Source organism: Halichoerus grypus, chromosome 6, assembly GCF_964656455.1.
Source record: "Halichoerus grypus chromosome 6, mHalGry1.hap1.1, whole genome shotgun sequence".
NCBI lineage: Eukaryota > Metazoa > Chordata > Mammalia > Carnivora > Phocidae > Halichoerus > Halichoerus grypus.
In genome coordinates, this window is record NC_135717.1 from 120,699,391 (window position 1) to 120,718,799 (window position 19,409).

General features: G+C 34.6%; 2 protein-coding genes across 2 annotated transcripts; both read left to right on the forward strand.

Moving 5' to 3' along the window:
* The first annotated feature begins 3,137 nt into the window (after positions 1 to 3,137).
* LOC118518895 (olfactory receptor 9S13-like) lies at positions 3,138 to 4,073 on the forward strand. The gene is given in 1 exon segment (XM_036065920.2): positions 3,138 to 4,073. A coding segment is annotated over 1 exon segment (936 nt).
* An 8,444-nt stretch (positions 4,074 to 12,517) lies between these two features.
* On the forward strand, positions 12,518 to 13,465 carry LOC118518896 (olfactory receptor OR9H1-like). The gene has a single exon (XM_036065922.2). It carries the CDS (start codon positions 12,518 to 12,520, stop codon positions 13,463 to 13,465), a length of 948 nt encoding a protein of 315 aa, XP_035921815.1.
* Positions 13,466 to 19,409: the final 5,944 nt, after the last annotated feature.

The following is a 19,409-nucleotide window of genomic DNA, read 5'->3' on the forward strand; positions in this document are numbered from 1 at the left end:
CAGAAAAATATTGTAAACTATAATGGGCAAATTTTTTTTTTCATATTCGATGACAAATCTAACCACACAGATGCGAGAAAATGGGCAAAATCCCAAGCAGGATAGACAGAGAAAAACCAAATGAAGCACATAATAGATGAGAGAAAAAGGGACATTGTCAAAGTAGCAAGAGGGGGAAAGAGACATTACACACAAGTGAATCAAAGTTAAAGCATACACTTGTCAGAAACAATTCAAACCAGAGACAATGGAACGTCTTTAAAGTGCCTAAAGATGGGAGGAGGGGAGACCAAACCAACATTCATGGGCAGGAAACAGGCTTCAGAATTGAAGGCAAAATAAGGAACTTTTCAGATAAAGGAAAACTAAGAGAATGCCTTATACCAAATTTGTGCCATAAGAAATACCAAAGAAAGTTGTCCTAGCTAAAGGGAAATATCATCAGGAAAACTAGGAAGGATCTCTAGGATCCTGGAGATGCTGTTTTCCCACTAATAGCAGTACTAGGATGTGTGAGGAGAGGGAATTTCTTTCTCTTTCAGTATGCTCCTTGGGGGTTTCTCTTTTTGATTCTAGCACAGGTGGCCAAACCCCGCCATGGTTCTCACTCTTGAAGCAATTCCTGGGCTTTTGGGATCTTTTACATCACCTCTTCTCATGCTTTGAAGTCAGAGATGGAGGTAAGGCTGCCTGCTCTGGCCAGTCTCTGTGTTATTTCAAAATCCACCCTTTTCCCCCAACTCTTCAACTGACTGTTTAGATTATTCTCTGTATAAAATTTTCTTCTAATACAAGCATGATGTGTTAACAGTACAGATAAGAAATGAGTTTCTAAAAGTAAGGGTTGTTACCCACTCAGATGAAAAATAGTGAATTTCCCTCTGTGTAGATCATGAAGTTAAAAAAAAAAAAACGAGTCAAATACTTCTTATCCAAATGTGTTTAATTATTATTATTTTGTTCAGTAAGTAGAAGGATAGTTCTCATGTCCTCTAGAGAGCCTTTCTACTCCCCAAAGGTCTGGTGAGTTTCTAACGAATAATTTCTTCTCCCACTTTTCTTTTGCATTCTGATACAAAGTATATTACTGGTGAGAAAGACTCTGGTGCCTTGTTAATATCTTGCAGAGGGAATGCACACCACTCTGGTTTTCCTCCTCATGAGAGAATTTCTTTCAGGACCGGTCCCACGTCTGGTTGTTGATGACAATGAAAAAATACAATAAACTAAGAGAGAGAGAGAAACAAACTACAATTGTTGCTAGTACTTGTTCATCGTAGCAGTTGGAGTCTGATCTGACCAGGGAAGAAAGGCAATCTGTGTTGCAGGAAGACTTCCTGTTAAACAAAGGTGCTCTTCTTTTCGTACTCTTTTTCTTCATGATTTCACATATAGTAGAGGGTTTACAAGATAAGAATTGGGTTCATTCTTAAGAATATCTTTTATATCTAATTTATTCTCAACACATTCTTTTCCAAATCGCTTTAGTTACATCTTTCTTTTTTTTTTTTTCAATTTTTTTTCTGTTGAAACCAGAAACTTTTTAATGTAAAATATGAATTTAAGGAAACCATGCATTTTTTTTTAGTTGATAGGCCCTACCAGAAGCTATTCTGATGATTCTTCTGACTTCTAAAATTAATCAATATTTCTGTTAACTTTTAATTTTTTGAAGAAAGTAGGTATCATAGATACTGGACCAAATTGACTCTAATGTACTTGCATAGTCCCTACCTGTCTTCAAAGAATGTCATAATTAGTGAAACCATAGCAGTGACAACAATAAAGATGACAAGAGATATTATGAGACATTGTGTAATTTATATCATGTATAATTTTATTTATTACAATTATACAATTTACATAATAATTTTATATATTTATACAATTATAATTATAAAATTATAAAAGACATTTCCATACTATGTGAATCTTTGAATTGTTTGCAAGTTTTTATTGACATTTTATGACAGATTATTGAATAATAAACCACTCTGCTGCTCAATCTCATGCCTCTAAAGAAGCTTTTGAAATCTGTTTTTGTCTTAATTTCTCCATACATAAAGTAAAATAAAAAATTACTTCCTTTCTCTACCACCATGTTTTAAGGACACTTAAAGCTGTAATAGCATATGCCTAAATAAATACAATGTGAGCTTGTTTAAATACATATTTCTTCCTTTTTTCCCATTTATACTTGTTTTTAAATTGTCCTGTGTGCCTTCTCTCCTCCATATGCACAGATCTTTGTATTTTTTTTTATTAGATTTGTCTGTTTCTGAAAGGACAGAAAAATCTCTACCCAAGATCTTAGAATTCCCCACCTGCATTCCAACCTGCAAATTCCAAAGGGAATAAGAGAGGGAAAGAAGGAAAGAAGGAAGGAAAGAAGGAGGGAGGGAGGGAAGGAGGGAAAGAAAGAAAAAAAGGAGAAAGAAAAAATAAAAGTCTAATGAAATTATGTTTAGAAAATATATGCAAGAATGACTTCTGTTTTTAGTAGATGAATTGTACCACTAAGAGTGCACGTCACCATAGGGACAAAAATAATGGAAGAAATAAGAATATGAGGTTAATTTGTAAAAGGATGATCCTTTTGTCAGAATTTGAAGTTTTTCTCTTCATAATATAAGAAAGATGGATATAATATTTGTTATTTTTCTGCAGTAGATAAGGAAACTAAATGATTTTTTAAAAAATAAAAATAGGCCATAAATTTAATGGATTTTCACTCCAAATGAACTTTTAAGTGGATTATAATGTCTGTGAGAAATATCTTTCAGTAGAGGAGGTAACTTTCAATGGCAGTAACTGATAACTCAAGAAGGGAAAAACAAACAACAAGCTCTTGTTTCTAGACACTTTCCTAGAATCTCCCATTTCTCCAAAGGACGCTTAGAGGACAAATCTGCATTATTTGCAAAATAAGTATATCTCAAAGGATGACCAATTAGATTAAATTCTTTACTCTTTAAAAATAGTAATCTGTTCTGTAATGGTGTTTTGTAATTTCCTGGGAACAAGATGATGAAATTTTTTCTATGCTGGTTTTTAGTTATTTTTACTAAAACAAGTTATTCTGATCACTCATTTCTTTTCGTTTTTACCATCTCTCTGGTTCCACCTACATCTCAGCCATGAAGAGCAAGCTTAATAGGAATTACTCAGAAGTGACTGAGTTCATTCTGCTAGGCTTCAGAACCTCTCCAAAACTACAAATCCTCTTATTCCTAGTGTTCTTGCTGATCTACGTGATCAATGTGGTGGCAAATATTAGCATGATAACCGTCATTAAGATGGACTCCAGACTTCAAATGCCTATGTATTTCTTCCTTAGAAACTAGTCCTATTTAGATCTCTGCTACTCCACAGTCATTGCTCCCCAAACTTTAGCCAGCTTCCTGTCTAATGAAAAGAAGATTTCTTACAATGGCTGTGCAGCCCAATTTTTCTTCTTTGCTCTATTTGTCACAACTGAAGGCTTTCTTTTGGCTGTCATGGCATTCGATCGATTCTCGGCCATTTGCTCCCCTCTCCTTTACCCTGTGCACATGTCCCAGAAAGTCTGTGCTCAGTTAGTGACTGGATCCTACATCTGTGGAGGCATCAGCTCCATAGTCCAAACAGCTTTCACCTTCAGTTTGCATTTCTGTGGAGAAAACAGACTGGACCACTTTTTCTGTGATGTCCCAGCCCTGATCAAGATCTCTTGTGATGACACTTTTGTGAACGAGATTGTGCTGTTCATTCTCTGTGCCCTCATCATCATCAGCACCACAACTGTCATTCTGGCTTCCTATGCTTACATCCTCTCCACTGCCCTGAAGATCCCCTCCACCCATGGCAGGGGTAAGACCTTCTCCACCTGCAGCTCTCATATAGCTGTGGTGAGTTTGTTCTATGGGACCGTGTTCTTCATGTACGCCCAGCCCGGGGCCATCTCCTCCCCAGGGCAAAACAAGATCGTAGCTGTGCTCTACACACTAATAATACCGATGCTAAACCCTCTAATATACAGTCTGAGAAACAGAGATGTGAAAGATGCTGTGAAAAGAGTATTACACAGGAAATGATTCCTTCCGTGATGTTTGTAAAACCATGAGGCAGTGGGCACAGTCTGTTTTCTAAGGGTCCCAGTTATCCTTATTCTTGGAAAATTAGTATATCAAAGATATTTTTATATATGGCAATAAATGTTTTTCTAAGAATTACAAAATGGTATTTCTGTGCCTAAAATATATGAAAACATTGTTTTCCAATTTCGGATGTGATAATAATATCTTCATTTCAATTTTACTTTAAGAAGTAAATAGTAAGAGCTGTTACTATATAATAATTAAAATATTACATCTGTGTGAACTATTCTTTAACTTTTCTATCCTACCAAGCAAGTACACTGATACTCGTTTGGAAAAGGGAGCAGCTGCACTATGTATGTGGCAAAACAGAATGGTAATGGTTACATAGAACACTTTTGAGTAAAGGCCCCTTCTTTCCCAAAGATCCAGGTTTATATTTTGAAGAGTATCATCCTTAGAATAACTACCGCTATAAAAAGAGGACCCACAGTATATTATTTGAGAAGCAATTATTCACATGGAAAATATATGGCAATAACATTCTATTAATTTTTATTTCTTCATTTTTTTCTAAATATAAAATGATATATTTTATAATAAAATCTGATACATAAAGAACACATAACATTATTATCACTGTTTTTCAAATGAGGAAATTGAGGCAGCCGGAGACTAAGTAACTTGATGTAGTCAAAACTCAACACTAGTATGGCTCCAGAATTTTTATCATTCAATATCATATATTGCTTTGCAATATATATTTGTGAATGTAATCTCACAACCTAGAAACAGCTATTTCTGAAGCGAGGTATAGATATGGGGCCAGTCCTGTCATTGACACATTATCCTGTCATTATTTTACTTTATTTTATTTTATTTTTTTCTCACACAAGCGAGAATGTGGGGGTGCAAAGGGAGAGGAAGAGAGAGAATCTTAAGCAGTCTCCATGCCCACACGGGGCACGATCCCATGACCCTGAGCTCATGACCTGAGCTGAGTCAGACGCTTAACCAACTGAGCCACCCAGATGCCCCATATCCTGTCATTATTTGTGCAAATATTATTCTGTTTATTTTCTTTTGAAATTTTAATCAATTTTGCATGAAGTAGTATAACATTTGTATATAATTTTGTTTTTTTCTCTTTTATTACATATACTTACCCATTCAAAATCCGATATTTTCATATATTAATGTTTTTATATATTATATTTGAATTTTAGTTACTATAAAAGTATTTTTTTCTATATTGTGTGGACTGAGGTCCTTACTCAAGTGTTTTTCCATCAGTTAGGAATATTTTTAACATTTAAAAAAATGTAGAAAGGAAATAAAAATTTTGGCCAGGTTTGTCATAATGTACGGTGCTTTTTATATACTACTGAATACAATTTTCTAATGCTTTAAAATCTTGCTTTAACATGATAGGGGTGGTTCCATAATATTCTTTTCTAAAGTAAGTGCCTAATTATTGTGAAGTAAATGATATGATCCAGGCAAGGATCCAGAACAGTTCAGGATTTCTGGAGGGTTCTGGCTCCAGGAGCAAACCCTGGACACAGCTGCAGTTGCTGCCATCTGGTGGCTGTCGTCCACGCCAACTAAAACTGAAGTGAAGATTCTGGATACTGTGATAGAATGGAACTTCCAAAACAGTGGTCAAGAATTCAAAGTACTTCCTAGTTACTTAGTTTCCATCTCCACCATATTGTTCTGAGCAAGGGAGATTGGTTGACTACAAGTACATATGTGCAAAGTTAGCCTATACGTCTCTCCCTCCTGAGGTAAAGTTGTCTGGCATTACCAGCCCTGCTTTCCCTCCCATCCTTTTGTGCTTTTCCCTCACCAAAAAGAAGTCCTGTAGAATCCCATCTCTTGTTTCAGAAAGGGCTGTGTAGAAAATGGAAATATTTGCCAATTATATTATTTCTGAAATTGTCTTATCTTGAGATACATTTTCATGGGATTTTACTGAATTTTATCAGAATTGTTGTGTAATATGTTTATCATCAAGACAGAGCATTATTTGTTTTCCTCATACTAATTATGGCACATTTTGGACTCAAGCTTGTCTTAACATCATTAAAAGATGGCGACTTTTTCCTCTTCTTCTATTCTGAACAAGAGATCATATAACATTGAAATTATTTCTTCTTTGAAGATTTTGAAAAACTGACAGGTGATGCCATCTGGACAAAGAGTTTTTATTATGGAAGAGTTTGACTAATGATTGAGTTGCTTTAGTGGTTACCAAAAGTGGTGATATTCAAAATATTTAACAACTTGTTCAGTAATGTTTATATACCAATGTTTAATATATCAATCAATACAAAATAGTCCCTTTAATCTTCTTATTAAACTGCTTGACTAGTAGTAGTTTTTAACACAAATCATTCTAAAGTTTTCCATATCAATTCCTTCCTTCTTTTTTTTCTTTTCTTTCCTTTTCTTTTCTTTTTTTTCAAATTGTTGGGAGAAATCTTTGGTTTGACATACTATCACTAAATATGATTTGATGCAAGGGGACTAGACTAGACCAAGCCATTACAATAGTTGTTCCATTAAATTGAAAGTCATTAGATGATGTGGTGTTCGAAAAAGTAAAATTTTGTTTCAAGAAAATTGTTCATAATTTTGAATCCTCTGAAGCTTCTGCTAAACTAATATCAATTACATTAAAAATTTTCTAACTCCTCTTGTTCCTGGTATTAGAAGTCACTTGGTCCTTCATCATTCTGGGCGATATTACATATGGGTTTTGCATAGTGCTCTTTATTAAGCTGGGAAATTGCTGAGAGTTGTTATCAGACATGAATGTCTGGTTTTGTCAAATGCTTTTTCCATGTTGATTGAGATGATTGTTCCTTATGATTTTCTTAGTAACACTATCTTTTCTCTAGCTTTCTTATTGTAAGAATACAGTATATAATACATATAACATACAAAATATGTGTTAGTCATATGTGTTTATGTTATCAGTAAGGCTTTGGTCAACAGTAGACTATTAGTAAAGTTTTTGGGGAGTCAGAAGTTATATGTGGATTTTTGACTATGTGTGTGGGTTGGTCAGCACCCCTAACTCCCATGTTGTTCAAGAGTAAACCACACATACACATGCACATAAACACACACACACATACATATATATGATATGTATTTTTATGTATCACATGTTTATATATAATATATAACATATATATGAATTTATATATAAATATATTTTTTCATATATAACATATATTTAGTTTATTAAGTATAATTGAAATCTATTTTAGTTTATTAATATAGTAAGTTAAATTAATTTATTTTTTAATGTTAGGCCAGCTTTGTATTCCTAGAATCACTTCTACCTGGTCATAGTATATTACAGTTTTGCTCTTTTTCTAGATTGAATTTACTAAAATTTTGTTTAGAAATTTTGCATTTATGTTCATAACAGATATTGGCTAGTAGTTATCTTGTCCTTTTTCTATCTGGTTAACACTAACATTACACTAGTTTCATAGGCTAAATTAGGATGTATTTTCTCATTTTAAATTCCTTGGAAAAGTTTGTGTAGAATTGTTACTAAGTTTTTACTCAAATGTTTGGTAGAATTCACCAGTGAACCAAACCAGAGTTTTTCTTTGTGGGATTATTTTTAACTATAATTTCAATTTTTTGAAGTGCTCTCACTGAAATAAAGTGGGGTAGTCACTGGGCTTACCACATTTCTTTCCCACCTTTCAGGAATCACTTTCTTCATTGCCTCCAATGTCTTGAATGTATATGTAAATATATTTGTATGTGTGTGTGTGTCTGTCTCTGTGTGTGTAATATATGTATTTATATAAATGTGTGTGTTTTACATATATATATATATATATAGAGAGAGAGAGAGAGAGAGAGAGTGGTGAGAGCCTGAGAGAGAGAGAGATGTTCTCTTGTTGATTTAGGCAAGAGAGTGAATCTGGCTCCTATGACTTCATCTTGACCAGAATCAGAAGACTAGACATATCTCTTTTATTTCCCAAGTCAAATTAAACTTCTTTGTCAATTTGCCTGAGTAGCAGGAATACACTTATTCTAATTAGGATTTTTTTTTAAATTATCAGTTTAACTAGGGACTTCCGTAGGTATGGTCAATGTGCCCATTGCTTCTTATTGAACATTGAATAGTCCTGTGGATTAAAATTAAATTTCCTGTGGATAAAACTGTTCTACTGTTGATGAAGCTGCCTGCACAGGCAGCGTGATGTTCAAGGAAGAAAATTATGTATTTCTGTTCCCTTTTTTGAAGAATATCTCACTTTCTTTCTTTTTTTTTATTATGTTATGTTAATCACCATACATTACATCATTAGTTTTTGATGTAGTGTTCCATGATTCATTGTTTGCGTGTAACACCCAGTGCTCCATGCAGAACATGCCCTCTTTAATACCCATCACCACGCTAACCCATCCCCTCACCCCCCTCCCCTCTAGAACCCTCAGTTTGTTTCTCAGAGTCCATAGTCTCTCATGGTTCGTCTCACATTCTGAAGGACAAATTCTTTTGGGGATGACACTTTGATTCTTAAGACCACTTCTTTTAGTTCTTAGCATTTTGTATTCCAACATTCAGAATTCTCTTTGATTCTATGTCACAAATGATTTGGGTGCCCATCATTCATAGACCAGGAATGATTCCTTGTTTCCTTTCAAAGAATCACTGCAGCAGGAGTCAGGCATGTGCCTTTTATTTTTGAAAATGTACATCTCCACGTTGTTGTTCACAGATTGAACCTCTTTACCCCATCGGTGCTGTTAATCCTCTTTTCTGGACAGTAAAACTACACTTATATCCCACTCAAGAGTGGCAACTCTTGACCTTTGGGAATACAGACATCTTCATGCCTCAATAACAATTTACTTTCTTCAAACCAACGGAGTTTCTTTTAAAATTTGTTTTGCTGCAAAGGGTTACAACTTTCTTCTTTCGTGGGCAGTCTCTTTTATCTTTTTTTATTTTTTCTTGTTATTGAGTATTCTTAGTGTAATATCATTGCTGCTGTTGTTGTTGAAATGTAGCTTAATGTTTCATAGTGTATGTGAGATATAATAATAATGATACCTTGCATATATATATAGGGCTGTGTTTTACATATTTTGACTTAGTCCATACAGCTACTCTATGAGAAGATACTATTGTTATCTCCAGTTTCCAAATGAAGAACATATGTGATTGGAAAATGAAAAAAAAAGTGGAGACTGTGAAAAGCATATGCAAAAATAAGAAATTTAAATATGTTTGATACCCGGTATTGAGGAGAGATTATGAGTGCTGGTAGGGTTGAGTGAATAAGCACTCAAAGATTCATAGATTTAAGTAAAAAGTCAAAATGAGTTTGAGACAATACATTATGTAAGAATACTCGAGTAATTACATCAGTATAGAAGGAGTGTTACAGAATTTTAAAATAGTCGGTAGCCATTATAAGGTATTTTATAAAATATGATTTTATATACACAACAAATGTATAAAAAGGAAAAATAAAATAAATTTAATATTACTTCTGTACCATGTATTGTTTTGATATTAATTGACTGAATGATGCATATTAAAAATCATTTGCAACTATGAATGCTAAAAAAATCACATATGTTCTTTGCTTTAATTGTCCGATTATTCTTGACTTATAGGTGTGTCACTTGTAACTTTTATTACTAATAATTTTAGGTTAGGAGTTGTTTTTAGAATTTGATATAAGTCGTAATACCTGTCATTTAAATGCACAAAATTTTATTTAAAACTATTGGGGTTTCATAACATCTCAGAAGCTTCTTCAAATATTCCAGACCAAGACATTTGACTATATATAAAATATACTCTACTTTTATGTCATTCTTTAAAAGGTCTTTTAGAGCCCAAGATAAAAGTAGAATAGAGTGGAAATGTAAAGAAAATAAAGGAATGCCTTGGAAGTGGGGGTGAACCTGGTTTATATAAACCTGTAGTGATCTACTTTAAACATCCATTGCATCCAAAAAGCAAGAAATGGGTTGTATTTATTACACATTTGTGTTGGATAAAGATAGAAATTCCTGGAGGTAGTATTTGTAAAACAATGCCATGAAGGGTTATGAGTGTCCTTTTAGAAGAAACTTTATAATTAATGATGATTTTGATTGACTTTGAGCGAGATAATCACTATCTTCCAAGAAGCAAGGAGAAGACCAAATTCACTGATTCTTAAACTTCTACATAGGGACTGATTTCTTTAGTCAGTTGGAAATCTTAAAATATAAACGAATGCTTCTCCACATTTATCTCACTAATAGATAATTTTCAATATTCAGATTAATTAAAAAAGAGGTGTGATCTAGGAATCAGTATTAAAAGCAGAGTAAAACAAAGCCTCCCCCGCTGATTCTAAGGTATGGGGAAGTTTGGCAAACACTGACTTAATTGACCTCCAGGGCCTTCTTACTTTTCATGAACATCATACATTTATACATATATTTCTAATCTCCCTTCTGGGTTTTAAGAATAACTATGTGGCTAGATCAAACTTACAGCAGATAACATAGGAATTTTCAGTCCTGTCTTTGCAGAATATAAAGAGTAAGATATTTCTTGTGGTTCAAACTGAAGACCCAAACTAAGATTCTCTTTTAGTTCAAATAAGTAAAAATGAGGTACATGAGACTTAGAAATAAAAACAAAGTCTACTGATCGAGTGTACTCAGATAGTAGAAAAAGTCTAACATATACTGTGAAGCACTTTCGTAATTAACTACAGTTTTCTCAAAGCTTCCTTTAAAGGAATGATCAGCTGTTAAAATTCTTCAATGATGCTTGTTTGGAATCTGCTGGATCTCAAGTAAGGTACATGGTTTTTGAAAAATTTTTCTGAAGCTAGTTTTCTTAATTTAACAAACATTTTTTTTTTCTGTTCAGTCTTTCATAGATCCATTATTTGAGCACCTTTTTCTTCTCAGATGCTACATATTTCATTTAATTTATACACATCATTTAATTTAATCCTTATAACAGTAATCCTATGGGGTAAATGTTCTAAAATACAGTTCGCTGATGAGAAAACTGAGGCTTTATGGAATTTGAACAATTTGCCCAAGATTAGTTAGCCAGTGAGTGGCGGGACATGGATTAAAACTCAGATTTATATGAATTAAAAGCCACACTTTTAACTAATAAAACATTTTGACTTCAGATACACAAAAATAGCAACAGAAGCTAAATCAGTTTCACTTCTCACTCTACTGTACTTTTAATTTTATGTAAATTTCTAAATAAAAATGTGATTTCAAATATGATGCTAAGTTCTTTGAAGGGAAAAAAAATGTCAGTTCAGAAATTAAAGTAATGGAACCACAGAATTATAACATAAAATCTATTTTATTCCACTTGGATTTAATTTTTCTGATATTTAAAAATTATTAATATTTTATCCATGTGCCCCTTTGTCTCTTTAGTGTTTGATACTAAGATGGATAGTTACTTAAGAAAGCAAAAAACAAAACCTATGTAATATTGATATTTTTTGCTCTATTTATTTGCATTAATGTTTAATTAACAACATAGATAAGGAAAAAAATACTTCTTGTTAGGGAAGTTAATCTTGTACTTCAACCATAAGACTTCTATGTAAACAGAATAATTTCCATAACTAAGATGTTAGCATTTGACAGGGAAGGGAAGCAGACATGCTGGAGTTTGGCTGCCAACAAGAGAGTGGAAATACCAGAATCAGAGATTAGAGATTCAGAGTAAATGATATAGGAAGTAGAGGTTGAACAGAGCATTTGTGTAGGAGTTTGATCCATCATGTCACATGACTTTCTTTGAGACTGATGCTTCATTCTCCCTCATGAAACAGTAATCCCATGTTTCCTAATGTTGTTTAAATAGCAGAATGTTTTGAGAACCAAATTAACTACATCTTGTGGTGGGAAAGGTTTTCACCCAGTTTTCCATTCCTAATGCAAAAATAACTTTGTAGGTGCTTGTTTGCTGGTTTATTTATTTGGCTAATATTTACTATGCTTTTAAGATGTTATAGTAACTGTAAATGTTTCTTTTCACACTCAATCTCCTGTTATCCTCACTGTAGTCCTATAATATAGGTATTATTGGTATCTTCCATCTGACAGAAGATTTCAAGGCATTGGAAATGCAGGTAGTTATCTAGGATTCTCAATCTGATTCCATAGCTTCATAGCAAATGGCATAGAATGACTGATGTCATCACTGTCCCAGACATTCTTTGTCCATCCACATTTCTCATATTATAAGGACACTAAATATATTAGAAAAAATAAGGCTATTCTGTCAGATGTGTTGCCAAGGACACCTCTCAACACTTTTTCTCTCACTGAGAACTTCAGGAACCAAAAGTTAACAAGGCATTCCACAGGCTTCATGATCATCCACTCATTTTCTCAGATAGGTCTCAGCTATGGAGGAAGAGCTGAATAGGAATTACTCAGAAGTGACTGAGTTCATTCTGCTGGGATTCAGAACAGCTCCAGACATACAGATTCTCTTATTCTTATTCTTCTTGCTGATCTACATGGTCATTGTGGTGGGAAATAGCAGCATGATAATTGTCATTAAAATAGACTCCAGACTTCATACACCTATGTATTTCTTTCTCAGAAATTTGTCCTATTTAGATCTCTGCTACTCCACAGTCATTGCTCCCAAAACTCTGGCTACTTTTTTGTCCAAAGACAAGAAAATTTCCTACAATGGCTGTGCAACACAGTTCTTTTTCTTTGCTCTCTGTGTTGGGACTGAAGGCTTTCTTCTGGCCGTGATGGCATATGATCGCTTCTCAGCCATTTGCTCGCCCTTCCTCTATCCTGTACGTATGTCTCAACAGGCTTGTGTTCGTTTGGTGATTGGCTCCTATATCTGTGGAGGCATTAACTCCATGATACAAACAGGTTTCACCTTCAGTTTGCGTTTCTGTGGAGAAATCAGATTGGACCACTTTTTCTGTGATGTCCCAGCCTTAATCAAGATCTCATGCATTGACACATCTGTGAACAAGATTGTGCTGTTCATTCTCTCTGCCCTCATCATCATCAGCACCACAACTGTCATTCTGGTTTCCTATGCTTACATCCTCTCCACTGTCTTGAAGATCCCCTCAACCCATGGCAGGAGTAAGACTTTCTCCACTTGCAGCTCTCACATCACTGTGGTGAGTTTATTCTATGGGACTGTGTTCTTCATGTATGCCCAGCCTGGGGCCATCTCCTCACCAGAGAAAAGCAAAATTATAGCTGTGTTCTATACTCTTATCATCCCTATGTTAAATCCACTGATTTATAGTCTAAGGAACAGGGAGGTGAAAAATGCTGTGAAAAGGGTACTGTTGAGAAAATTATCTTTTCATTGACACCCATCCATCTATAAAACTGTAGATAGACTAAAAGCAATATTTTCAATAATTTGTTATAGAATAGTTTCAACTGAAGCCATCCAAAAGTTTTGAAGATCAAAGTTTATTTTATTTTTATAACATCAGTAGATTCTTTAGGAATGACTTTAAAAATCAATATAGATTTTCATAATCCTACATAATTATTTCACGGTGTGATGTCTAGTTATTATGTAGGTTTGTTGTTCATGTTTTATTTACTTAGATGTATGCAAATTTGCAACTTACAAATATAGTATACTAAATTAATACACACATTCAATTTATTAATATAATATCTACAAACATATATGAATATGTGTAAATATTTACATATCCATCTATATATCAGGAGAGGGAGAAAGATGAGAGAGACACTACTGAATGTTCTATGCTCTTTGTTTTCTCCAAATCATAACCAAGCTTGCCACTGTTCAATCTTTGCAAATGAGAATTCAAGGTGCTATGATAATGTAAATTATCGGCTTTGTCTAAATTATACAAAGGAGTGGTACAAAGTATTACACCGATAGTGTCCTTAATAATATCCTTCCATCATCCAAAAATTAATGATTCCAGCAAGAAGCAAAAAATAAAAATAAATAAATAAATGTGATGTGGTTGCTGTAAAACTATCTTGTCATGGGGTCTTAATAATAAATGTTTGATAATCTTATGAGTATTACTCAGGCTTATTGGGCTCATTACTGTCTATTTATAGTCTGGGATCATTTTCACAACTTGTATATTAATTTAAAATCCTTATTTTTCTCTAGATTTGAAAAAATTATTGCTATGGAGTGACACAAAATCACATCTTAATATAATTTAATTATTGATGTCTGTGGTTATCTATACTTTGTATTATTAATCCTTAGAACTTTATCCTATTAAGTTCTTTTTAAAAATATTTTATTTATTTATTTGAGAGAGAGAACATGGGAGAGAGAGAGAGCGAGTGAGCCCAAGTGGAGGGGAAGGGCAGAAGGAGAGGGAGAAGCAGACTCCCCACTGAGCAGGAAAGGGAGCCCCATGTGCAGCTCCATCCCAGGACCCTGGGACCGTGACCTGAGTGGAAGGCAGACACTTAACCAACTGAGCCACTCAGGTGCCCCCTCTTTATGTTCTTTAATTAAATTTGCCATAGTTTTGACTTCATACCGTGAGAATTTTGAGTTTCTGGTCATTATTTTTAAAATAGTTTATAATGTGATATCTAGCTGTTACACTTATTGTTGTTAGGTTTATTGTTCTTGGGTTTTTTTGCTTAGATGTATTCAAAATTACAACTCATAAATTTAATACAGACACATATTAGAGTAATTAATGTAATATCTGCATATACATTTGCATATCTACATAATTATTTTAATCCATTTAATTAAGATCTTCTGGTTTTATTAAATTTTTGTTTCTGAATTCATATGTTGAATGCTTGGTTACTTTATTTTCTGTTTTTATTTTAATGACATATTTAAAACTTTTACATAGCTTTCCATGTAATTTGCTTTTGTTTTCATCATTATATAAATAATTTTTCTGTTTAATTTTAATGTTAAGGATTCTTTAGATGACATTTCTTATTCCAATGTACTTGACTCATTTAGATGATAACTTTTTATTGTTGATTAAATGTAAAACACAATATCTCATAGATGAAAGAGTATTTGATAAATTTTTACTCCATTTTATGATTTTAAAAACAGTGAAATCAGAAAAATAACTAAACTTCAGGGCACCTGGGTGGCTCAGTCGGTTAAGCGTCTGCCTTCAGCTCAGGTCATAATCTCAGGGTCCTGCGATCAAGCCCTGTGTTGGGCTCCCTACTCAGTGGGGAGTCTGCTTCTCCCTCTTTCTCTGCCTCTTCCCTGTTCATGTTCTCTCTCTCAATACATAAATAAAATCTTTTTTTAAAGAAAAATAACTAAACTTCATTAATCTATCAAATTGCATTTATACAAACTGAATGAATACACGTTCTAAAGGGGAAGATGTTAGACATATTTTCTTTAAAATTAGGAAAGAGACAAAATGCCCATTATCCCCAATGCATTTTAGCATTTTATTATATCTAGTAAGAGCAGTGTGATGATAAATAGAAATCTAAATTATAAGGGATTAAGTATAAGATCAAACTGTTCATTTACATGATTATCTACAAAGAAAATATGAATGTAGATGTCTGGATTAACATAAAAAATCAATTTCATGTGGTGCCTGGGTGGCTCAGATGGTTAAGCATCTGCCTTTGGCTCATGTCATGATCTTCCAGTCCTGGGATGAGCCCCACATTGGGCTCCGGCTCAGTGGGGAGTCTGCTTCTCCCTCTCCCTCCGACTCTACACCCCACTCCTGCTCTCTCTCTCTCAAATAAATAAAATCTTTTAAAAAATCAATTTCATGTCTATAGAACAATAGTGAACAACTAAAATATTTAATTAAAAGGCTACTCCATTTATATGTGTATCAGAGATTGTCAAGGATTTAGCATAATTCAGCAAAAAATGTATAAGACCTCAATGTGGAAAATTATAAAATTCTTTGGATTATGCAGTAGAAAAATATTCAAAAATTACAAAGAAGAAGGGAAGAGTGATGTCAACAAGATGATGGAATAAGCCATCCTCTTCTCATATTCCTGAACAATAATTTGGCATCCATCCAGGGACAAAAGTGCCTCTGTGGGAGGTTTGGGATCCAGGCAGGAGACTGTGCAACACTAGTGCAGTCCAAGACCATAGAGAACAGTTTTGAGATCACTGGCCCACACCCAAGCAGCTTGACTCATCAGCGTGGTCCCAGCTACAGTCCTGGAAATAGCTGTATACCCCTGAGGACTCAAATACAGCCCCTTTTGACTTGATCCTGTGACCAGTCCCATATGGTAAGGCACTCAAAGGGAATCATGTCCATCCCTGGGTTCGATAAAAGGCATAAAGACCTCTATGTTCGCTGTGGACCTGAAGTAGCTTGCAAACCAGCTCTAGCCCCTCTCAGCCAGAGTCTGGGAGCCCCCGGAGATAAGCCCACCAAACTGGGTCAGACTGTAGATTCTGAGTGGTCCTGTAATGGGGTTCCAGGCTGTCCCAGCAGCAGTTCATCAGTTGTCCTGTCGACACAGGGACTAATCAGGAAACACTCCTGTCTGCACCCACAAAGATCCTGAAAGGGCCATATACTTGACTCCAGGCCCCTACAGCCACAGTGGCCAGCAGTTCTACGGGTCCAGGGATGCAGCAGGAGACACTCCTGTCTGTGTACCTGGCAATAGATTGCTGATTGAGGACCTGACTATGGACCCTGAAGAAGATCCTTGTCCTAGTGCCACCCTCCTGAACAAGCTACTGGAGGCAGTCCCATCTACCCAGCGGCCAGACCAAATCAGTGCCCACCAAAGCCCCTGGGAATAAGCATGCCAACTACAGACCCCACTACAGACCCAGTGACAGTCTCAAATTGGCTCCAAGCCAGGACTACTGCAATTCTGGAGGTTATTCCATCAGCTCAGGGAACCAACAGAAGGACTTTACCTGCCAAACCAGTCCATAAATCCTGGAAGAGGTCTTTGCTCCTTCAAACACGTAGACACCAAAGCAAAGCTACATGGATCATGAAGAATCAGGCAAGCATGATGACATCAACAAATGAAATTAATAAAGCTCTTGTAACTGACCCCAAAGAAATGGGGATCTACAATTTGCCTGAGAAGAATTCAAAATAATCATGATAAAGGAAACTCAATGAAATGCAGGAGAACACAGACAACTAAACAGAATCAGGAAAACAATGCATGAGCATGCTCTTTTGTAGAAAACAAGTTTTCTTCATAATTTTAATGTAAACTTATCAGCCAATCTAATAAACTTTTCTGAAAGTTTCAGCACAAAGAAAAAAATTCAAGGAAAAAAGAAATTTCCAGGGAATAAATATAGCATTGATCAATTGTGCCTTGGGAATATGAGTTGTTTCTCATCCATAGAAAAAAATGAAATAGAGAAAAAAATTTTAAAGATTACAAAGGGCTTCAATCATGTAAGAAAAGATAAGTATGTGTAAGAGTAGTTTTGCCCATTGAAGGGCACTTTATAAAAAGTAAAGTCATAAAATGCAAGCTTAAAGAATATGTTCACAGTACATGCAACCAATAAGATTATATACTGAGCTCTAGACATCTGTAAGAAAGGTACAATTAACCAGTATGGAATGGGTAAAATATTAGCACACATTTCACAGAAGAGCAAACAATATTGAAAATTTATTGGTATGTTTTATACCAATAGTGATTAGAGAAGTGGAAATCAAGATTATAATAAAATTCCATTTTACACCCATTTAATTGGAAAGAAATGAAAAAGTTCCACCATGCCAGTGCTAGAGAGCACATGGTCCACAGCATGCATTCTCAACAGGAGGATGTTTTCTGTAAGGGAGAAAACATTGTTTCTTATTTTTTTAATGAACAATTTTTTGGTATCATATCCTTTTTATTTACACATGAAATAAAAATCTAGTTTCTGTATATATACCCACAGTATACAAACACTAATACAGTATGTTTGTAGTATTAACATTTCATGGTGGGGATTATAAAAATGTACAGAATAGGCTCTTGGGGATGACAACGAAAAAATAAGATTGAATCTATAAATGGCCTACAGGCTCTATTCTACATTACATTTGGTAGTGTAAACAAGTAAAGATAATTTGGGAAGTTTGTCATTATCTCTTATAGTGCATTATTTATGCATCTTATGACACACAAACTCTATTCCTGAACAGATACCCAAGAGAAGATCTTACACATGTAGTGGAGAAGATATGTGTAAGAATATTGATGACAGGATAGCTAACAAGATAAAAATTCCAGAAATAAAATAAAATGCTTGTCAATAGGATTTTTGATCAATGAAAATTGGTGGGTTTTTTTTTTTAAAGATTTTATTTATTTGATTGAGAGAGACACAGCGAGAGAGGGAACACAAGCAGGGGGAGCGGGAGAGGGAGAAGCAGGCTTCCCGTGGAGCAGGGAGCCGGATGCGGGGCTCGATCCCAGGACCCTGGTATCATGACCTGAGCCGAAGGCAGACACTTAATGACTGAGTCATTCAGGCGCCTCGACAACTGGTGTTTTTACACAACAGAATATTATGCAACAAAGAAATTATAGCTATATGCACAATGAGAGTGAATCTGAGCAATAATATATTAAGGAGGAAAAGTCAGTCCCAAAACATTACATACAGAATTTGCTTTTTTAAAAAACTAAAGTCCATACTTTATTCAGATTTCATTAGTGTTTTTCTTAATATTCTTTTTTCTTTTCCAGGAACTCTCTCAGTTTACCATATTACATTTTATTCTCATGCATCTTTAGCCTACTCTAAACTGTGACAATTTTTCAGACCTTCCTTATTTTTGATAATCCTGATAGTTTTGAGGAGTACTGATCAGTTATTTTGTAGAATGCCTCTCAGTTGGGGTTGTCTGAAATTTTTTCTTATGGCCTGACTGGGGTTGTGGGTTTTTGGAAGGAAGACCATACAGGTGAAGTGTCATTCTCAACACATCATATCAAGGTTACATAGGGCACGTACCATTAACATTACTTAATCCCTGACAATGTTAACCTTTATCACCTGGCTAAGACAGTGCTTATCAAGTTTTTCCTCTGTAGAGTTACTTTTTCTCTTCATCCTGTTCTCTTTCAAAACAAATCACTCAGTGTAGCTTCCTCTTAAGGAGTGGGGAGTTAAGCTTTACTCCTTGAGGGGTGTGTATACATAAATTACATGGAATTCTGTATGTGGTACTGTTTAATAAAGGCAACTGAAATAAAAATAATTAGGAAGACATATGTATTTACTCAAATTATATTAAATGTTAGCAACTGAATGATTAACAAGGGAGTCAGAATATTACCTTG